General features: G+C 50.6%; 2 protein-coding genes across 3 annotated transcripts in view; both read left to right on the forward strand.

Annotated features, from left to right (window-relative positions):
* C2 (complement C2) overlaps positions 1–9,702 on the forward strand; it is a 42,697-nt gene extending 32,995 nt beyond the window's left edge. For both annotated transcript variants that reach the window (XM_078446757.1, XM_060615179.2), the window contains exons 4-18: positions 1,061–1,234; positions 1,321–1,419; positions 1,614–1,747; positions 2,860–2,998; positions 3,602–3,742; positions 4,399–4,488; positions 7,328–7,468; positions 7,594–7,688; positions 7,785–7,896; positions 8,014–8,179; positions 8,289–8,365; positions 8,507–8,598; positions 8,803–8,929; positions 9,091–9,140; positions 9,293–9,702. In XM_078446757.1, coding sequence (XP_078302883.1) covers positions 1,061–1,234; positions 1,321–1,419; positions 1,614–1,747; positions 2,860–2,998; positions 3,602–3,742; positions 4,399–4,488; positions 7,328–7,468; positions 7,594–7,688; positions 7,785–7,896; positions 8,014–8,179; positions 8,289–8,365; positions 8,507–8,598; positions 8,803–8,929; positions 9,091–9,140; positions 9,293–9,469 — 1,814 coding nt within the window. In that variant the 3' untranslated portion in view covers positions 9,470–9,702. The remainder of the gene's footprint in view (positions 1–1,060; positions 1,235–1,320; positions 1,420–1,613; positions 1,748–2,859; positions 2,999–3,601; positions 3,743–4,398; positions 4,489–7,327; positions 7,469–7,593; positions 7,689–7,784; positions 7,897–8,013; positions 8,180–8,288; positions 8,366–8,506; positions 8,599–8,802; positions 8,930–9,090; positions 9,141–9,292) is intronic.
* A 451-nt stretch (positions 9,703–10,153) lies between these two features.
* On the forward strand, positions 10,154–16,457 carry CFB (complement factor B). Its single transcript, XM_060615180.2, has 18 exons — positions 10,154–10,262; positions 10,363–10,596; positions 11,002–11,187; positions 11,333–11,506; positions 11,751–11,852; positions 11,953–12,089; positions 12,388–12,526; positions 12,856–12,987; positions 13,543–13,644; positions 13,733–13,870; positions 14,348–14,445; positions 14,570–14,687; positions 14,938–15,091; positions 15,198–15,274; positions 15,471–15,583; positions 15,688–15,820; positions 15,901–15,950; positions 16,248–16,457. Exons 1-18 carry the CDS (start codon positions 10,199–10,201, stop codon positions 16,401–16,403), a joined length of 2,307 nt encoding a protein of 768 aa, XP_060471163.1. The 5' UTR covers positions 10,154–10,198; the 3' UTR covers positions 16,404–16,457.
* Position 16,458: the final 1 nt, after the last annotated feature.

The raw sequence follows: 16,458 nt of genomic DNA on the forward strand, positions 1-16,458 counted from the left end.
TGACCCAGTGGGCCAGCCATTGGTTCTCTACTTATATTCATGACTCTGCCAAATAGCCATTGATTCAAACATAAATAGAATCGATTTGAAAATTGAGGTGCAATCTACCTAAAGTGTACAAACCTTAAGTATTCAGCTCTGTGAGCTTTTGCACATGTATCCACCAGTATAATCACCATGCAAGGTAGAGAACACGTCCGGCAAAGTAGGAGGCTCCTCCTGTCCACTGCTGACCGCAGGGTCACCACTCTGACTTCTGTCCCCATAGTTTATTTTAGTTCATTCTTACATTTCATACAAGTGGAATCATATAGAATATGTTCTTTTGGCATCTGGCTTCCTTTACTCAACATTCTGCCCGTGAGATTTATCCGTTTGTTATTTTTTATTGCTGTGTAGTTTCCTTATACAAATAGATTATAATTTATTTACGCATTCTCTTGTTGATGGGCATTGGGGTTCTTTCCAGTTTGGGGCTATTATAAGTAAAGCACTATGAGCGTCCTTATACATAACTGCTGGTGCACATATGAACTTTCTTCTCTTGAGCATGTTGTCTAGGAGTGGAATTGTCCACTCGCAGATTGGCATTTGTTTAGTTTTAGTAGAGGCTCCAGCAATGTATCTGAGTGCTGGTTGCCTGACATCCTCTCTGACACTTGGAATTATCCAAGTTTTAGCCATCTTGGTGGGTGTGTAGTGATGCCTCACTGTGGTTTATGAAGTGCAAATAGTATCTGTGTAGGTGTAGGGCTTGTCAGCTAGCATCTTCCCTGGGGCTCTGGGACGGATGCAGGCTGAGTCCCTGGGTTGGGACTGGGATGCTTTAGCTGGCATCTGAGGCCACTGAGTTCTAAACATTTTGCCCTATTAAGATTTTCCACACATACCCTTGGGAAGCACAGTTGTGGTGTCTCCCAAGGAGGAGGCCAAATGACCCACAGAGCTTCCACAGGTCTGGAGAGGAGGAAGAGCTCTGAGGGAGAAAGTGGGTGAGCGGGGCCAAAAGGCTGAGGAGGGGTGCCCCTGCTCACTGCCATCTTCCTTTGTTCACTCACAGCTGGCTACTGCCCCAACCCGGGCATCTCGGTGGGTGCCGTGCGGACAGGGTCTCGTTTCGGGCTTGGAGACAAAGTCACCTACCGCTGCTCCTCAAATCTGGTGCTGACCGGGTCTGCGGAGCGGGAGTGCCAGAGTAATGGGGTCTGGAGTGGGACGGAACCCATATGCCGCCGTGAGTAGCCAGCTGCCCTGACCCTCCAGAGATTCCCTGGGCATCCTACCCCTGACTCTGGCTGACCTCAGTGGCTCTTCCCACAGAGCCCTACTCTTATGACTTTCCTGAGGATGTGGCCCCTGCCCTGGGTGCCTCCTTGTCCCACCTACTTGGAGCCACCAATCCCACCCAGAAGAAAAAAAGTGAGTGTTTGGGGTGGGGACAGTAGGGTGCTGGGCCTGGGATTGGAGGAGCAGTCTTCCCAGAAGATGCTCAGAGCTTCCAGAAAGCTCAGTGGCAGCTGAACTGACTGGAGGGGAGGCAGGGAGGCCCTATCCTTTAGCAAGAGGGCTGGTGGGAGGTGGATGTGAATCAACCCCTTCCATGTTTCTCACAGAAAGCGTGGGCCGTAAAATCCAAATCCAGCGCTCTGGTCACCTGAACCTCTACCTGCTCCTGGATGCCTCTCAGAGTGTGGCCGAAGATGACTTTCACATCTTCAAGGAGAGCGCCAGTCTTATGGTGGACAGGGTCAGGAAATCGGAGTCTGTTTACAGAGGAGGCCTTCCTATGCCCACTGTCTCTCTCTGGTTCCTTCCCTTCCTCAGAATCCCACTTACAGCCCACTTCCTCCAAAAAGCCCTCCTAGAGTATGGGCATTCCATGCAGGAATCGTGGATTCAATTTATAGAATCACACAAACACTCCTGGGATACTTACTATGTGTCAGGCACTGTGCTGGGTGCTGGGTGCTGGGGGACATCAAAGATGAACAAGGCTGAAGTCCTACTTCCCAGGAACCCATAATCTAGAATGGTGGTCTCCACAGAAGGGTATACAAAATAATTCAGTGCGGTATGGTAGACAAGTACTGGTATCCTTGTTGAATAATTTCAATTTAAATTAAACCAATAACTTAATATTTAAGACTTACCTTTAAAAATTCCAAATTTTTAAATATTTAAAATGTGTATAATATATTTGAATGGCATGCTTTATAAATATGAGTCACTTTTTATAAATATATATACCTATATTTAGATATGTGCTCAAAATGTTTTTAATGATGAGATGCATGAACAGGAGAGTTTGGAAGCCACTTAGTATAGATTCTTTGCCAGCACTTTGCCTGGTAACTTTTCACAATAGTTTATGTAGATATATGTTTTCCTTCCCACCTACAGTAAACAAGGCAGTTTACCTACAGTAAACAAGGCAGTTTTTATGCTCCTTAGAGTCTCTGAAGACCTGTAGTGTCCACTAAGCTGTGGGGCAGCAAAATCTGCTAGTTAGAGAAGTGCCTCAGATTCATGTGGACAGGTGCAAATTCGACCTCCACTTTGCACCAGTGGTGTGATCTGGGGCAAGGCAATAAGCTTCAATGTCCTCATCTGTAAAATAGGGCCTTCTCACCCCCTCCCAGAATTGATGTAAGGATGCATGAGGAGTGAGTGAGCCTATCAAAGACAGTAGATGGTCCACAAATGTCAGTTTCCTGGCTCCCTGCAATCAGCAGTCTCTTAGTAAGTGACTACTTGTGGCCCTTGCCTCTGTCAGCCTTGGTCCAGGCTCTCTGCCTCCTCTGGAGCCCTTGGCTTGCTCTCTAACCCTCTCTTCTTTGGCCTCTCACTTGCCCTTCACAGATTTTCAGCTTTGAGATCAATGTGAGTGTCGCCATAATCACCTTTGCATCAAAGCCCAAAATCATCATGTCTGTTCTGCACGACAACTCGAGGGATGCGACTGAAGTGATCAACAGTCTGGACAATATCAACTATAAAGGTACAGGTGTCATCAAATGAAGGCGATGAGGCAGGGGGGAGGATAAGCTGTCTGCGCCTGCAAAGAGATTTGGGACAAATTAGAGAGCGAGGCCCTTTGGTGACATTCAAGTCTCAGGGCTCTGGGGCTCAGGTTCCTCAGGTGGGGATAGCTTCCAAGTCAGGTTCGTGGTGGCCGACTCCCAGCTCCCACCAGCTCATGGCTTACTCTAATGTGCTACATGTCCAAATCCTTCACACAGGTCTTTGGCTCCTTCCTCCTGCCAGAACTACATGGGCTTTCTTGGCTCACCACTGGAGTCTCCCCCATGTCATTATGAAACTACCCGGGTGGTAGAAACCAGATGGCTACAACCACCCAGGTTCCTTGGAAACTCCATCTTTGAATCTTGAGAGTATAGAGTGGCCACTGGGTTATGCAGTCTATCTAAGGGGAAAGGTTTTTAATGTTTGAACAGGCAATGATGCCAAACCTTTGGCTAGCTAATGTCCGAGTTTATCAAGTCAGTTGATAAATGCATTTCCAATGGTTGGGAGAAGAGAGTGATTCCCTTCTCCCAGGTGGGAAGTGTTTAAGACAGTCCTTCCTCTTCACATAATCCAGACCATGAAAATGGAACTGGGACAAACACCTATGCAGCTTTAGATAGTGTCCATATCATGATGAATAACCAGATGCAACGCCTCGGAATGAGCACAGCGGCCTGGCAGGAAATCCGACATGCCATCATCCTTCTGACAGATGGTGAGTATGGTCATCTCTGCGAGTGAGTCTGGCACAGTGGAAGGAGCACCCATGTAGTGTCAGGACACCTGCATTCTGGCTCTCCCTCTGCCACTTTGGGACTAAGTTTCTTGTTTGTGTAGTAGAAATAGTGTTGATGGTGACAATGGAATGACAATGATGATGATGATAGTCATAGCTGCCCTCCTTCCCTTACACAATGTTTATGGACAACAATTGAAGTACTTTGTGTAAAAGTGCTTTATGATTACAAATATCAATTATTGTTACTACCTGGGAGGTTGCCTTGAGTCAGCTGGCAGGGGAGGGGGTTGGCTTTGGGGCAGGAATGTCAAGGCGCACAGATAGGACAGACTGTGTAGTGGATCTGGGCTATGCCATTTATCTCTTGATCATGTCCATAGAACTTGGTTTTCTTGCCTGTATAATTAGGATACCTACACTACCTGAGGTTTCAGGAGAATCAAATGAGATACAGTTTATGAAGCTCCTGGCCCAGTGCCTGGAATGTAGAGAATTTCAGTAAATAACATATCTTGAAACACACACGGGAAGTGGTAAAGGTTGAGATTCCCAGGCTGAATGCCCGCTCCTCCGAGACTATGGGGAGTCCGGACATACACCCCAGATGGACAATTCTTTTCCCTCCGTTCTAGGAAAGTCTAACATGGGTGGCTCCCCCAAGCTGGCTGTTGACAATATCAAAGAGATCTTGAACATCAACCAGCAGAGGAACGACTACCTGGGTGAGCCTCTACCCCGCCCCCAGCTGTGCTGCCCCTGCAGGGGCACAATTTGGGCAGCCAGCAGTCTGGTCCACACCTTGGCTTTGTTTCCAGTGAGACCTCAGGCTGTGTCGTTCTGTGTGAAGGCAGCTTAGAGTCATACCGAACAATCTGGAGTCAAATGGCCCCGAAGTTTTAGCCTTTGAGCCTTGGTTTCATCTTGGGTTGGCCGTGGCTGTGGGCAGTTTCTGCATTTGCAGAAACTAGAGGGGGAGGGTGCTAGGACCTACCTAGCACCTACCTCAGAGGCCAATAGGGGCGAATGCTCAGCTCTTACTTGGTACAGGGGAACAGTGTATGTGAGTGGCCACTGCCACCATTGTGGCCATGAACCTCTCCAGAGAGGAAAAAGGACTGGATTCCTTGTAGGGACTGTCCCTGGCATTTCCTCTTTCAGGGGTATAGATAACTAATGCTTTGGCAGTTGTAGGTTCGAAAGGAATAATTCCTCAGGTTCAGACTAAACACAAATTGCACTGATATTTGACCAGAAAAGAATTTCAGACGGAAGTGCTCCGGATAAGTGAGGATTATCTTTTGAGCCTCCAAGTTTCACTTTCCCCTTGGGTCCTCTCTTTCTTGTTCATGCCACCAACCCTACCTGCCCAGTAGGGGCAAGCGGATTCCTTTTTAGAACTCTAGCTTCGCGAACGCAAAGCCCAAACTCTCCTCCCAAACTCCTTAGCATCACTGGGCTAGGGCTAAATGCTCAAAACACCTTATTGAAAAGAAGCAGGAACGGAAGGGACGTAGGCACAGAAAACACATGGTACATAATTGTCCAACCTCACAGTGACCACTTCTGGCCTGCCTGAGGATAGATTGCTTCCTGAGAAAAGCCTTATCTCCCAGTCTATCTGAGCATCTCACTCTTTGCATGCCACCCAGGATCCTCTGGGAGTCAAAAATGGCCAAAAGGGATGCAAAGTGTCGTAGACTCTGGGTCTAAAGTTCTCTCTTGTCTAGCAAAAGAGCGGGACGCAGGATTGAAAGTGAGAAATGGCTAATGTCCGGGAAAAGACCAGAGCCCTGAATAAGGTCCTTGCCCCATTTTTATTAGGATCAGAAGGCTTACAAACATGGCAATGGATGTGCACAAAGAGACAATGAATCTGTGAACATTAACTTGTGGACGTGAGGGAAAGGGGGTCTTGAGGATATTAGTGGTTGGGGGTTTGGGTTAATACAAAACAAAATCCGGGTGCCAGACAGTCGGGAGGAGGGTTGTTTACAGCCGACGTGAGGCAGCACCTCTGTTTATCTTAGCTAGCCTAGGGAATGAGACCGGTAGGACAAATAACCTCAGGGTTGACAAGGCACCTTTTCTTTTGTTAGCCATCTCTGCTCTGGGCTGCTCTGCCTGCAGTGCAGCGGTCCATAGTCCAATTCACCAGTTTACCTAACCCAGCCCTATCCTTCTGTGAAAGCAGCTTTCTGCTATAGTACTAAATTTGGGGTGCTTTCACCCTGAATATCTAATCTTGTTCATTTTGTATTCCTATGTATTGGGTAGCTTTGTGCCATTTCTATTTCAGGCCTTTGCCTCTATTTTGGGGGCTCTGCACCCCTCTCTATTTTGTGGTACCTTCACACCACCCTATTTCTGGCACCTTTGCACCTCCTTATTATCAGGGTGCCTTTGCACCCCCCTATTCTTGGGGTGTCAATCTGGTTTACCCAAACTCGGGTGTGAGCACTTTATGACTTTGTATTTCTTTATGCCTTGTCAACCCATTGGTGTAAGCCCAGGGGATTCCTAAGCTTATGTCCCACAGCAAAGCATGGGGGAAGACTGGAGTCTGTGGGCCGCCACCCCAAAGCAGCTCTGACTGGCACCCATGCTGGCTGGAAGGGAGGGCACGGATGATTGTGTGGGTCCAAATTCTCCAGTGGGAAGAGATGGCTCCAGGCCCCTCTCTCAGAGCCTACACTTTACAGAGGAACCAGATCTGAAGTTTTGCCTCCATGCATGCTCATGAGCTCCTTATTCAGTCATATAAATGTACTTACTGAAAGTCTCTCCTGGACACCATTCTAAGGATGCAGCTGTGAACAAAACGACAAAAATATCTTGCTGGGGTTGTCATCCTGGAGGGGCCATGTATTAGTCTTCTAGGCCCGCTGCAACCACAAGCTTGCGTGGCTTAAAATAACAGAAACTTATTCTCTCACATTCAGGAGCCTAGAAGTCCAAAATCAAGGTTATCAGAAGGGCCCTGCTCCCTCTGGAGGCTTTAGGCAAAGACTCTATTTCCAAATAAGGTCACATTGACAGGTACTAGGGGTTAGGACTTGAATATATCTCTTTGAGGGACACAATTCTACCCACTGTAGGCATTAAACAAGACAAATAAGGAAACTATATGGCATGGTAGATAGTGACACATGCCAAGGTATAAAATGGAGCAGAGAGGGAATGGAATTGTCTGAGGCATTGCAGTTTTAGACAAGGAGACCAGGGAAGGCCTTGCTGAGATGGTGACATTTGAGTCAAGACTTGAAAAGGTAAGAAAGTGAGCCATGGGGACAGTCTGAGAAGGAGTGAACCAGGCAGACGCATAGCTTATACAAAAGGCCTGGGGTGGGAGTGTGCTTGCAAATTTGTGGAACTTTGAGGAGGCTCTATGGAAGGGAGTGAAGGGTGAGGAGTGGTAGGAAGTGAGTTCAGATAGGTAGTAGGGGGTGAGGGTCCAGCTCATTTAGAGCTTTGTAGGACCCAGTAAATTCCAAATGATAGTTTCCTGTCTCACAGGGTAGCCCTTCAGCCACTAGATTCTGGTGATTTCCTTCTTCTCATCAGACATCTATGCCATTGGGGTGGGCAAGCTGGATGTGGACTGGAAAGAGCTGAATGAACTGGGGTCCAAGAAGGATGGTGAGCGCCATGCCTTCATTCTACAGGACACAAATGCTCTGTACCAGGTCTTTGAGCACATGCTGGGTGAGTGCGCTTTGCCCTCTTCAGAGTGGGGTGGGTGGTGAGGAGCCAGCAAGAGCTCCAGGTGGGGAACGTGCTCACAGTGCCCCTCACATACCTCTTTCCCCCTTTGCTCCCAATACCCACAGATGTCTCCAAGCTCACAGACACCATCTGTGGGGTGGGGAACATGTCAGCCAATGCCTCTGCCCAGGAGAGGACACCCTGGCATGTCACTATTAAGGTACCAGGAAGGAGGGATGGGGCTTGGATCCCAGAGGTGGAAGAAGCCATGGGCCAGAGACATAGCAGTTCCTGAAGATCACCTGTTTCCCTGCAGCCTAAGAGCCAGGAGACCTGCCGGGGGGCCCTCATCTCAGACCAATGGGTCCTGACAGCTGCTCACTGCTTCCGCCATGCTGAGAACAGCTCTCTGTGGAGGGTCAATGTGGGTAAGGCAAGGCCCACACCAGGTTCCTGAGCCCATGGCCAGGGCTGCCACCCTTTGTTCCTAGTCCCTGGCCCCTTCAGGGGCCCTGGGCCAGCCTAATCTGCCATATTATTCACAGGGGATCCTAACTCCCAGTGGGGCAAAGACTTCAGTATTGAGAAGGCCGTGATCTCCTCGGGGTTTGATGTCTTTGCCAAAAAGAATCAGGGAATCTTGGAGTTCTATGGTGATGACATTGCCCTGTTGAAGCTGGCCCAGAAAGTGAAGATGTCCACCCATGCCAGGTGCTGGAGTCTGGGATGAGAGGGCATCCTCTGGGGGAGAGTGCTCTGGGGAGTCCCAGAGGAGGGGACATAGGGAATGCGCCTGTGTGACCCTTGTCCTTCTCCCCAGGCCCATTTGCCTTCCCTGCACGGTGGAGGCAAATCTGGCTCTGCGGAGACCTCCAGGCAGCACCTGCCGAGACCATGGTGAGTGCTGGGGCTTAGGGTGCATGAGGAGCTAGGACCAAGGCTTAGGAGTGATGACATGGGCTGTGCAACAGCCCCCAATCTGGAGCCTGGATGCTGGGTAAAGGGACCAGCACCACACCCCTTTCTCCTTGACCACAGAAAGTGAACTTCTGAACAAACTGAGTGTTCCTGCTCATTTTGTGGCCTTGAATGGGAGCAAACTGAACATTAACCTCAAGATGGGGACAGAGGTGAGGATCTCAGGTCTGGGATGCTGCGGGGGAATGGGACTCCTCTGTGGCAGCTCCTCAAAAGTCTCTCTTTGTCCCTTCCTCCTCCAGCTCTGGCCGCTTTCTCCATCTGACCCTGTGTTACCCCTCCTACAGGCCTAGCTGAACTTCTAGGTGTCCCCTGGGACTGCTTATTCTCTCCTCTCTGTTCCACCCCTGCCACAGTGGACAAGCTGCATCCAGGTCGTCTCCCAAGACAGAACCACGTTCCCTGACTTGACGGATGTCAGAGAGGTGGTGACAGACCAGTTCCTATGCAGTGGAACCGAGAATGATGACAATCCCTGCAGGGGTGAGCCCCTCCCACCCCCCACCCACGAGCCTGGATTCCTGAGGGAAAGTCCACCAATGTCCCTGTGACCAGCATGCATGCCAGGGCACTGGTGCACTGCCCTGATAACAAGGGAGCAGGGTGAGTCAGGATGACAGTCTCTTGCCCCTCCTTTCTGACAGGAGAATCTGGGGGAGCAGTTTTCCTTGAGCGGAGATACAGATTTTTTCAGGTGAGGAGAGAAGGGGGAGGAAGCTCATGGGACTCGGGCTACAGAATCTTGACCTTAAAGGAGGCTGAGGGAGGCCTTTGGATGAGCCAGGGAGGTTGAAGCTTGGAGCTGGGGCTGTGACAGCCTCCCACCCCATTCTCTCCTTCTTCCAGGTGGGCCTGGTGAGTTGGGGTCTCTACAACCCCTGTGGCAACAGCAATAAAAACTCCCGCCAAAAGGCTCCCAGGGGCAAGATCCCACCACCACGAGATTTTCACATCAATCTCTTTCGCCTACAGCCCTGGCTGAGGCAGCACCTGGAGGGTATCTTGAACTTTTTGCCCCTCTAATTGTGGTTACTGACTCCTCTGTTGTCTTGCCAGCATCTGTCAGTCTCCCACTCTTGAACTTCTACTATCAGACCCCATGACCTATCTATGCTCACAGCTCTAGGACCCCGTGCAGCACATCCAAGCTGTGGAAACCCCAGGGCCCCACCCTCTGCTGTGCTTGGCTCACTCTCCTTTCATTTTCATGTGGAATTTCCCAGTTTTGAAATTAATAAAAATTGATGATTTCCTCATCTGTCTGTGTCTCTGCCTGGGGGCTGGCCAGGGGGCAGAGGATTCCAGAATGATTCCAGGAACAACAGGGAGGCAGGTCAGAGACCCTGCTGGACAAACAGTGGGTGGACTCTGCTCCATAACAGAGTCAACAGGGAGTGAGCCAGCCTTACTTCTGGTCCCTAAGGGGGCGGTCTGGGATTACTGGGGAGGAACTGGAGCTGAGAGGTGGTATTGAAAGGGTAGGGCTTATGCAGTTCCTATTTCCTTGGCTGGCACCTCGGTGGGGGCCCTCCCACCTGGACATTCCGGAAAGTGATGTGGGTAGGTGGGGTTAGCCACAGGTGCCAGAACACAGATTGCATAAAAGGCTGGAGGTTGTGGGGGGCAGGGGAAGGGTGTGCGACCAGGCCCAGGTCTGAAGTTTGTTTGGATATCAAGCCAGCAGACAGGCAGCACAAGCCGGGATAGACCATCTTGTCCCCATACCTGGTTTCTCTCCTGCCTTCCATCGCTATGGGGAGCAGTCTCAGTCCCCAACTCTGCCTGGTATTCTTGGTGCTGGGCCTCTTGTCTGGAGGTAAGAGAGAGGGTCACCACTCCCCTCCCCCCACTTCCTGCTGCCCCCAGTATTCCTCCTTGGCCTTGGGAGGCTGGGCTTCATCAGCCTTTTTCTTTAGGTGGGAGCATACCACCATTGACTGTGGTTGGGCCCCAAGGCTCCTGCTCTCTGGAAGGAGTAGAGATCAAAGGTGGCTCCTTCAGGCTTCTCAAGGAGGGCCAGGCACTGGAGTATGTGTGTCCCTCTGGCTTCTACCCATACCCTGTGCAGATTCGTACCTGCAGATCCACAGGGTCCTGGAGCACCCTGCGGACCCAAGACCAAAAGATTGTCAAGACGGCAGAATGCAGAGGTTGGAGGGCAGTGAGGGTGGGTACGGGTCAATGGAGGGGTGGAACAGGTGGTGACCAGGGGCCAGACTAGCATACTATTAGAGTTGCATTGAGGCCAGGAAGGTTAGCAGGGGGAGCTGAGCAAACACAGGAGCTGTCTAGGGCTGAAGGAGGGAGAGAGGGAGGAGGAAGGGAGTGAATCTTCACTGAGCATCTACCCTGTGTCAGGCAACCCTGGCAGTAAAAAGAACACTCAGAAATTGGAAACGAGGAGAAGCAGGAGTCATCATAGGTTGAGCGTTGATGCTGTCTGTGGGACCAAGAAGGCACTGTTTCTCTGTGACAGGGTCCCTGAGACCAGGAGGGAAACTCTCAAGTGAAGCCCTTCCTTCTCAGTAACTTCTACTTGTCTCCCTCCCCCAAAGCAATTCGCTGCCCAAGACCACAGGAATTTGAGAATGGGGAATACTGGCCCCGGACCCCCTACTACAATTTGAGCGATGAGATCTCTTTCCGCTGCTATGATGGCTACACTCTCCGGGGCTCTGCCAATCGCACCTGCCAAGCAACTGGTCGGTGGGATGGACAAACAGCCATCTGCGATGATGGAGGTGAGAAGCGTCCCCTCCCCTGGTGATGGTGTCTTCTCCCTGACCATGTTCCAGCCTGAGGAACCAGCACCACAACTCTTGTGCTCTACCGTGCCATCTGGGCCTCAGGATTTGGCCCTCACCTCCATGTTTCATGCTTCTGCAGCGGGGTACTGCCCTAACCCGGGCATCCCCCTTGGCACAAGGAAGGTGGGCAACCACTATCGCCTTGAAGACAGAGTCACCTACTACTGCAACCGGGGTCTCACCCTTCGTGGCTCCCAGCAGCGAACATGCCAGGAGGGTGGCTCTTGGAGTGGAACAGAACCTTCCTGCCAAGGTGACTCTTGACCCATGCCCAGGGGTCAAATCCTGCTCTTTTATCCTCATATCCCTACACCAGTTCCCCCTAATGCAACCCAGCTCCTTCCTCACTTCTAAACCTGCCTGTAGAACTTCCTTCACTACTGAGCCCTTCCCATCCTGGAAACCCACCATCCCACCTCACTGGCCACCGTGTCTCTGACCCTCACACACTTGCCAACACCCCCCAGACATTTTACCTGATTTCTGACCTCTCCCAGACTCCTTTATGTATGACATCCCCGAAGAGGTAGCCGAAGCCTTCCTGTCTTCCCTGACGGAGACCATTGAAGGAGTAGATGCTGAGGATGGGCATAGCCCAGGTTTGGAGGCAGAGAGGGGAGGGAGGCAGGAAATTGGGAGAGGATGAAGGGCCAGGAGAACCATGCATGCTGGAGCCTGAATTTCTCTGGTGGCACCCAGGGGAACAACAGAAGAGGAAGATTATCCTGGACCCCTCGGGCTCCATGAACATCTATCTGGTGTTGGATGCATCAGACAGCATTGGGATCGGCAACTTCACAAGGGCCAAGAACTGTCTCAAAGACTTCATTGAGAAGGTGGGCCCCCTTCCCCCCTGAATGTGAACTCACTGCCCATCCAGGACTAGTTCCCTGATGTTTCCAGACCCTCTGAGACACAAGGTCCCAGAAAACCTCTGGTCCTATTCTGTCCTCCTTCCCTTCCTTTTACTGGAAGCAGTTTCTTGACCTTTAACCCAATCATCCATCAGCCCCAGGGTGATCAGTCAGCCCTTGAGTCTCTGACTGTAACTTTCCCTGTCCCAGAAAAGCTGCTGACCTCTCCCAAACATAGTATTCTTTCAATGCCATGACCCGTTGCTCCCCTAACCCACAGGTGGCAAGTTATGGGGTGAAGCCAAAATATGGTCTAGTGACCTATGCTACAGTCCCCAAAATTTTGATCAGAGTGTCCGATGAAAACAGCAGCGATGCAGACTGGGTTACAAGGGCAATCGACAATATCGACTATGAAGGTCAGAGGTTAGGGAAGGGACTGGTGGGGAGTTCACTTTGGGGTCAGAGAAGTCAAAAGGTTCAGGGTTGTTGTGAGGAGGAGGTAGTGAGACCAAGTGGGAAGGCAGGGTGGACCACTTTGCAGTCTATGGTTGGACAGCAGGCTCATTGAGGAATATGGATTACTGGGAACTTGTTGGGGGCTGAGAAGGTCACTTTGTGGTCAAAGGGAAGTCAGCGGGGTGACAACTCAAAAAACTGAAAAATGTGGTATCTCAGTTGTGATAGGCCTTGAAGGTTCATAGATGACTTGGAAGACCAGGCAAGGTGAGATCTTCCTTTTTCACAGATCACAAGTTGAAGGCAGGCACTAACACCAAGAAGGCCCTCCAGGCAATTTACAACATGATGAGCTGGCCGGGGAACCAACCCCCTGAAGGCTGGAACCGCACCCGCCACGTCATCATTCTCATGACTGATGGTCAGAAGGGACCTTTTCCTGCCCCAGGCTTCCCACCCTTTCATACCAGTATATGGCTGTTTGGTCCACATGTAACACTAGACTCATGGCTGGGGCTCTGAGCAGCACTGAGGGCCCCAACCATGTTGATCTTTCCTGTGACCCTTTACAAGGAGACACCCTTCTTAAGTCTCTCTGTCACTTCCATCCCCTTAACCTGCTTACCCAGGGGTACCTGGGTGGCTTGGTTGGTTGGGCTTCTGAATTCGGCTCAGGTCATGATCCTGCAGTTCGTGAGTTGGAGCCCGGTTGTCAGGCTTGGTGCTGATATCTCAGAGCCTATAGCCTGCTTCAGATTCTGTGTCTCCCTCTCTCTGCCCCTCCTCCACTCTCTCTCAAAAATGAATAAACATTAAAATTTTTTTTTTAAATTAAAAAGCTGAAATTTTACCTTCAGCCATTAAAAACAAAAAAACAACCTGCTTACCCAGCCATGTGTCACTACTAGCCAATTTATCTTCCTTGACCCTCTTCTTTACTTGCCTCTCACCTTCACGGTCCCTGTCTCTTCTGCAGGCTTGCACAACATGGGTGGGGACCCAGTCTCTGTCATTCATGAGATCCGGAGCTTGCTGGACATTGGGAGGGATCGCAAAAACCTAAGGGAGGATTATCTGGGTGAGTTTTTGGCCTTGGACCCAGCACCTTGCTTTCTCAGCTCCTGCCCCCAGGGTTTGGACACTCACCCTCCCTTTTTCTCCCTCAGATGTCTATGTGTTTGGGGTTGGGCCTCTGGTGAACCAAGAGAACATCAATGCTTTGGCTTCCAAGAAGGATAAAGAACAACATGTGTTCAAAGTCAAGGACATGGAAGACCTGGAAGATGTTTTCAAACAAATGCTTGGTAGGAAGATACCGGGAGGGTATAAAGAGGTCAGGAAATGCCCCAGGTATCCCAAGGTCACTCATACTTCCTCTCCTCCTGAAGCCTTGGCAGTCTGGGATGGCTTTCTCATTGCTCCTTCTCTACCTCAGTCACACTCTGGTCTCCTGGCACTATCCACTTCCTGATCTTAGAATCACCGAGTTCTGAACAACATTGGAGATCTTGTCAAGTGTCTCATTTTACAGATGTGCAAAGTGAGGCCAAGAGCAGCCCAGGCACAGCAAGCAAGCAAGAGTTGGGCCTGAAAACAGCCAGGTCTCCCAACTCTTAGTTCCAACTTCTTTTCACTATACTGCCACAGTTCCTTGCCCCCAATGTAAGGAAACAAATGCCCCTTTCTTTTCCTTATGGGCTTCTGCTCCTCATAGCTGTGTAGGCGGGCCTCCCCGAAAGGCCGAGCATCCCAGGTTTCAGCACATTCTCCTTTCTTGTTAGATGAAACTCGGACTCTGGGACTCTGTGGAATGGTTTGGGAGCACAAGAAAGGTAGTGATTACCACAAGCAACCGTGGCAGGCCAAGATCTCAGTCACTGTAAGCACAGCTTCCTGGTGGTGGGGACCTGTGGGAGGTGAGGTCAGGTGGAATGGGGGTAGGGGAAGGGCAAAATGTAGTGTTTGTGGAAGTTAAGCTTTCCCCCCTGCCATTCTGTTCCCAGCGCCCTTTGAAAGGACATGAGACCTGTATGGGGGCCGTGGTGTCTGAGTACTACGTGCTGACAGCAGCACACTGTTTCACGGTGGATGATCGGAATCATTCAATCAAGGTCAGCGTGGGTAAGGATGCAGTGAATCAATCCTGAGCTTCAGCTGTGCTCCCTGGGCAACACCTTCTACTTCCTCAGGAGCCCACCCTTCCAACACCCCCCCCCCCCCCCCCCCAGTCCTCAAAGCAGCCCCCTCCCTTGCACACTGGGCTGCTTGGGGGCAGGGCGGAAGACTTGGGAGTTAGGAAGGATGTGGGGCCAGAAGCAGGAGGCTGCCCAGAGAAGTAGGATGTCCTGACATACCCACTCTCCTACCTTAGGAGGGATGAAGCAGGACTTGGAAATAGATAAAGTCCTATTTCACCCTAACTACGACATCAATGGGAAAAAAGCAGAAGGCATTCCTGAATTTTATGACTATGATGTGGCCCTTATCAGACTCAAGGAGAAGCTCAAGTATGGCCAGACTCTCAGGTGAGCCCTCTGGACCCCTGAGGAGAAAAGTCTGGGCAAATTGGAGCTACAGGCCTGGGGCAGGTCAAGTCTGCTGTCCCTGAGTTTCCCCATCTCTCCTTAACAGGCCTATTTGTCTCCCCTGCACCCAGGGAACAAATCAAGCTTTGAGGCTTCCACTGTCAACCACTTGCCAGCAACAGAGTAAGACATTCAGGGAAAGTAGCACAAGGGAATGATGCCAAGAGACAAGTGGGGCATGACAGGGTGCTGCAGGAGCCAGCCTGGTCTCCAGCACACAGAAAAGGGTTGAAGGACATTTGCTGAGTGACAAAGGCAATAGAGAGATGGTGGGGGGCAGAGAGAGTGCTAAAATGACCCCTACTGTCCATTTGTCCAGTGGAAGAGCTGCTCCCTGCAAAGGATATCAAAGCTCTGTTTGTGTCAGAGTTGTCCAAAGATAGGAAGAAGTCGCTGATTCGGAAGGAGGTCTACATCAAGAACGGGGAAAAGGTGAGGAATATGGGATCCTAAGCAGGTCCTCTAGGCCCCAGTTCTTCCTAAGCATGCTCTGCTTATCACCCCTTTCTCCTCTGTGCTTTATACCTCACCTACAGAAATCCAGCTGTGAGAGAGATGCTCAATATGCCCTAGGCTATGACAAAGTCAAGGACATCTCTAAAGTGGTCACCCCCAGGTTCCTTTGCACTGGAGGGGTGGATCCCTATACTGACCCCAACACTTGCAAAGGTAAGAGAAGGCTCTTTGGTTGTGCTACATGTTCTTAAAGCCCAAGAATCGTTTTCCCTACAGCCTCTCCTCTCCTGTAGGTGATTCTGGTGGTCCCCTGATCATTCATAAGAGGAGTCGCTTCATTCAAGTGAGTTTCCCCTCTCCTGTCTGTGGGGAGATGCCAAGTGGTCAGCATGGGCCCTAAAGCAGGAAAGTTCAATGCATGTGGCTGGAAAGGGAAGGACAGAGCCTGCCTCCTTCCAACTACTTCTTGAAATGGCCGGGTTGGGGCAATGTCTGGCCTGTGTGCTAGAGAGCAGGACTGAGCTGGGTCCCCAGTCTAATTCTTCTAGGTCAACTCAGATGCACTTGGGAGTAGTTGAGCTTCCTGGGATTAGGAAGGAATTCTACCAGATGATTAGTGGCATCCCCTTGCCCTCTCCAGGTTGGTGTGATCAGCTGGGGTGTAGTGGATGTCTGCAAAGACCAGAGGCGGTGGCGACAGGTACCTGCTCATGCCCGAGACTTTCACATCAACCTCTTCCAAGTGCTGCCCTGGCTCAGGGAGAAACTCAAAGAAGAGGATTTGGATTTTCTATAAGGGATTTCCTGCTGGAAAGGGGGATGAGATCAAATTAAAACAGCTGCAACAATAC

The sequence above is a fragment of the Panthera onca genome, chromosome B2 (assembly GCF_046562875.1).
Source record: "Panthera onca isolate mPanOnc1 chromosome B2, mPanOnc1 haplotype 2, whole genome shotgun sequence".
NCBI classification, from domain to species: Eukaryota; Metazoa; Chordata; class Mammalia; order Carnivora; family Felidae; genus Panthera; species Panthera onca.

Coding starts and splice junctions, on each gene's coding strand:
- CFB (XM_060615180.2), top strand. CDS start 10,199: ATGGGGAGCAGTCTCAGTCCCCAACTCTGCCTGGTATTCTTGGTGCTG. Junction 10,597..11,001: donor CAAGACGGCAGAATGCAGAG/GTTGGAGGGCAG, acceptor CCTCCCCCAAAG/CAATTCGCTGCCCAAGACCA. Junction 15,092..15,197: donor AAGTATGGCCAGACTCTCAG/GTGAGCCCTCTG, acceptor TCTCCTTAACAG/GCCTATTTGTCTCCCCTGCA.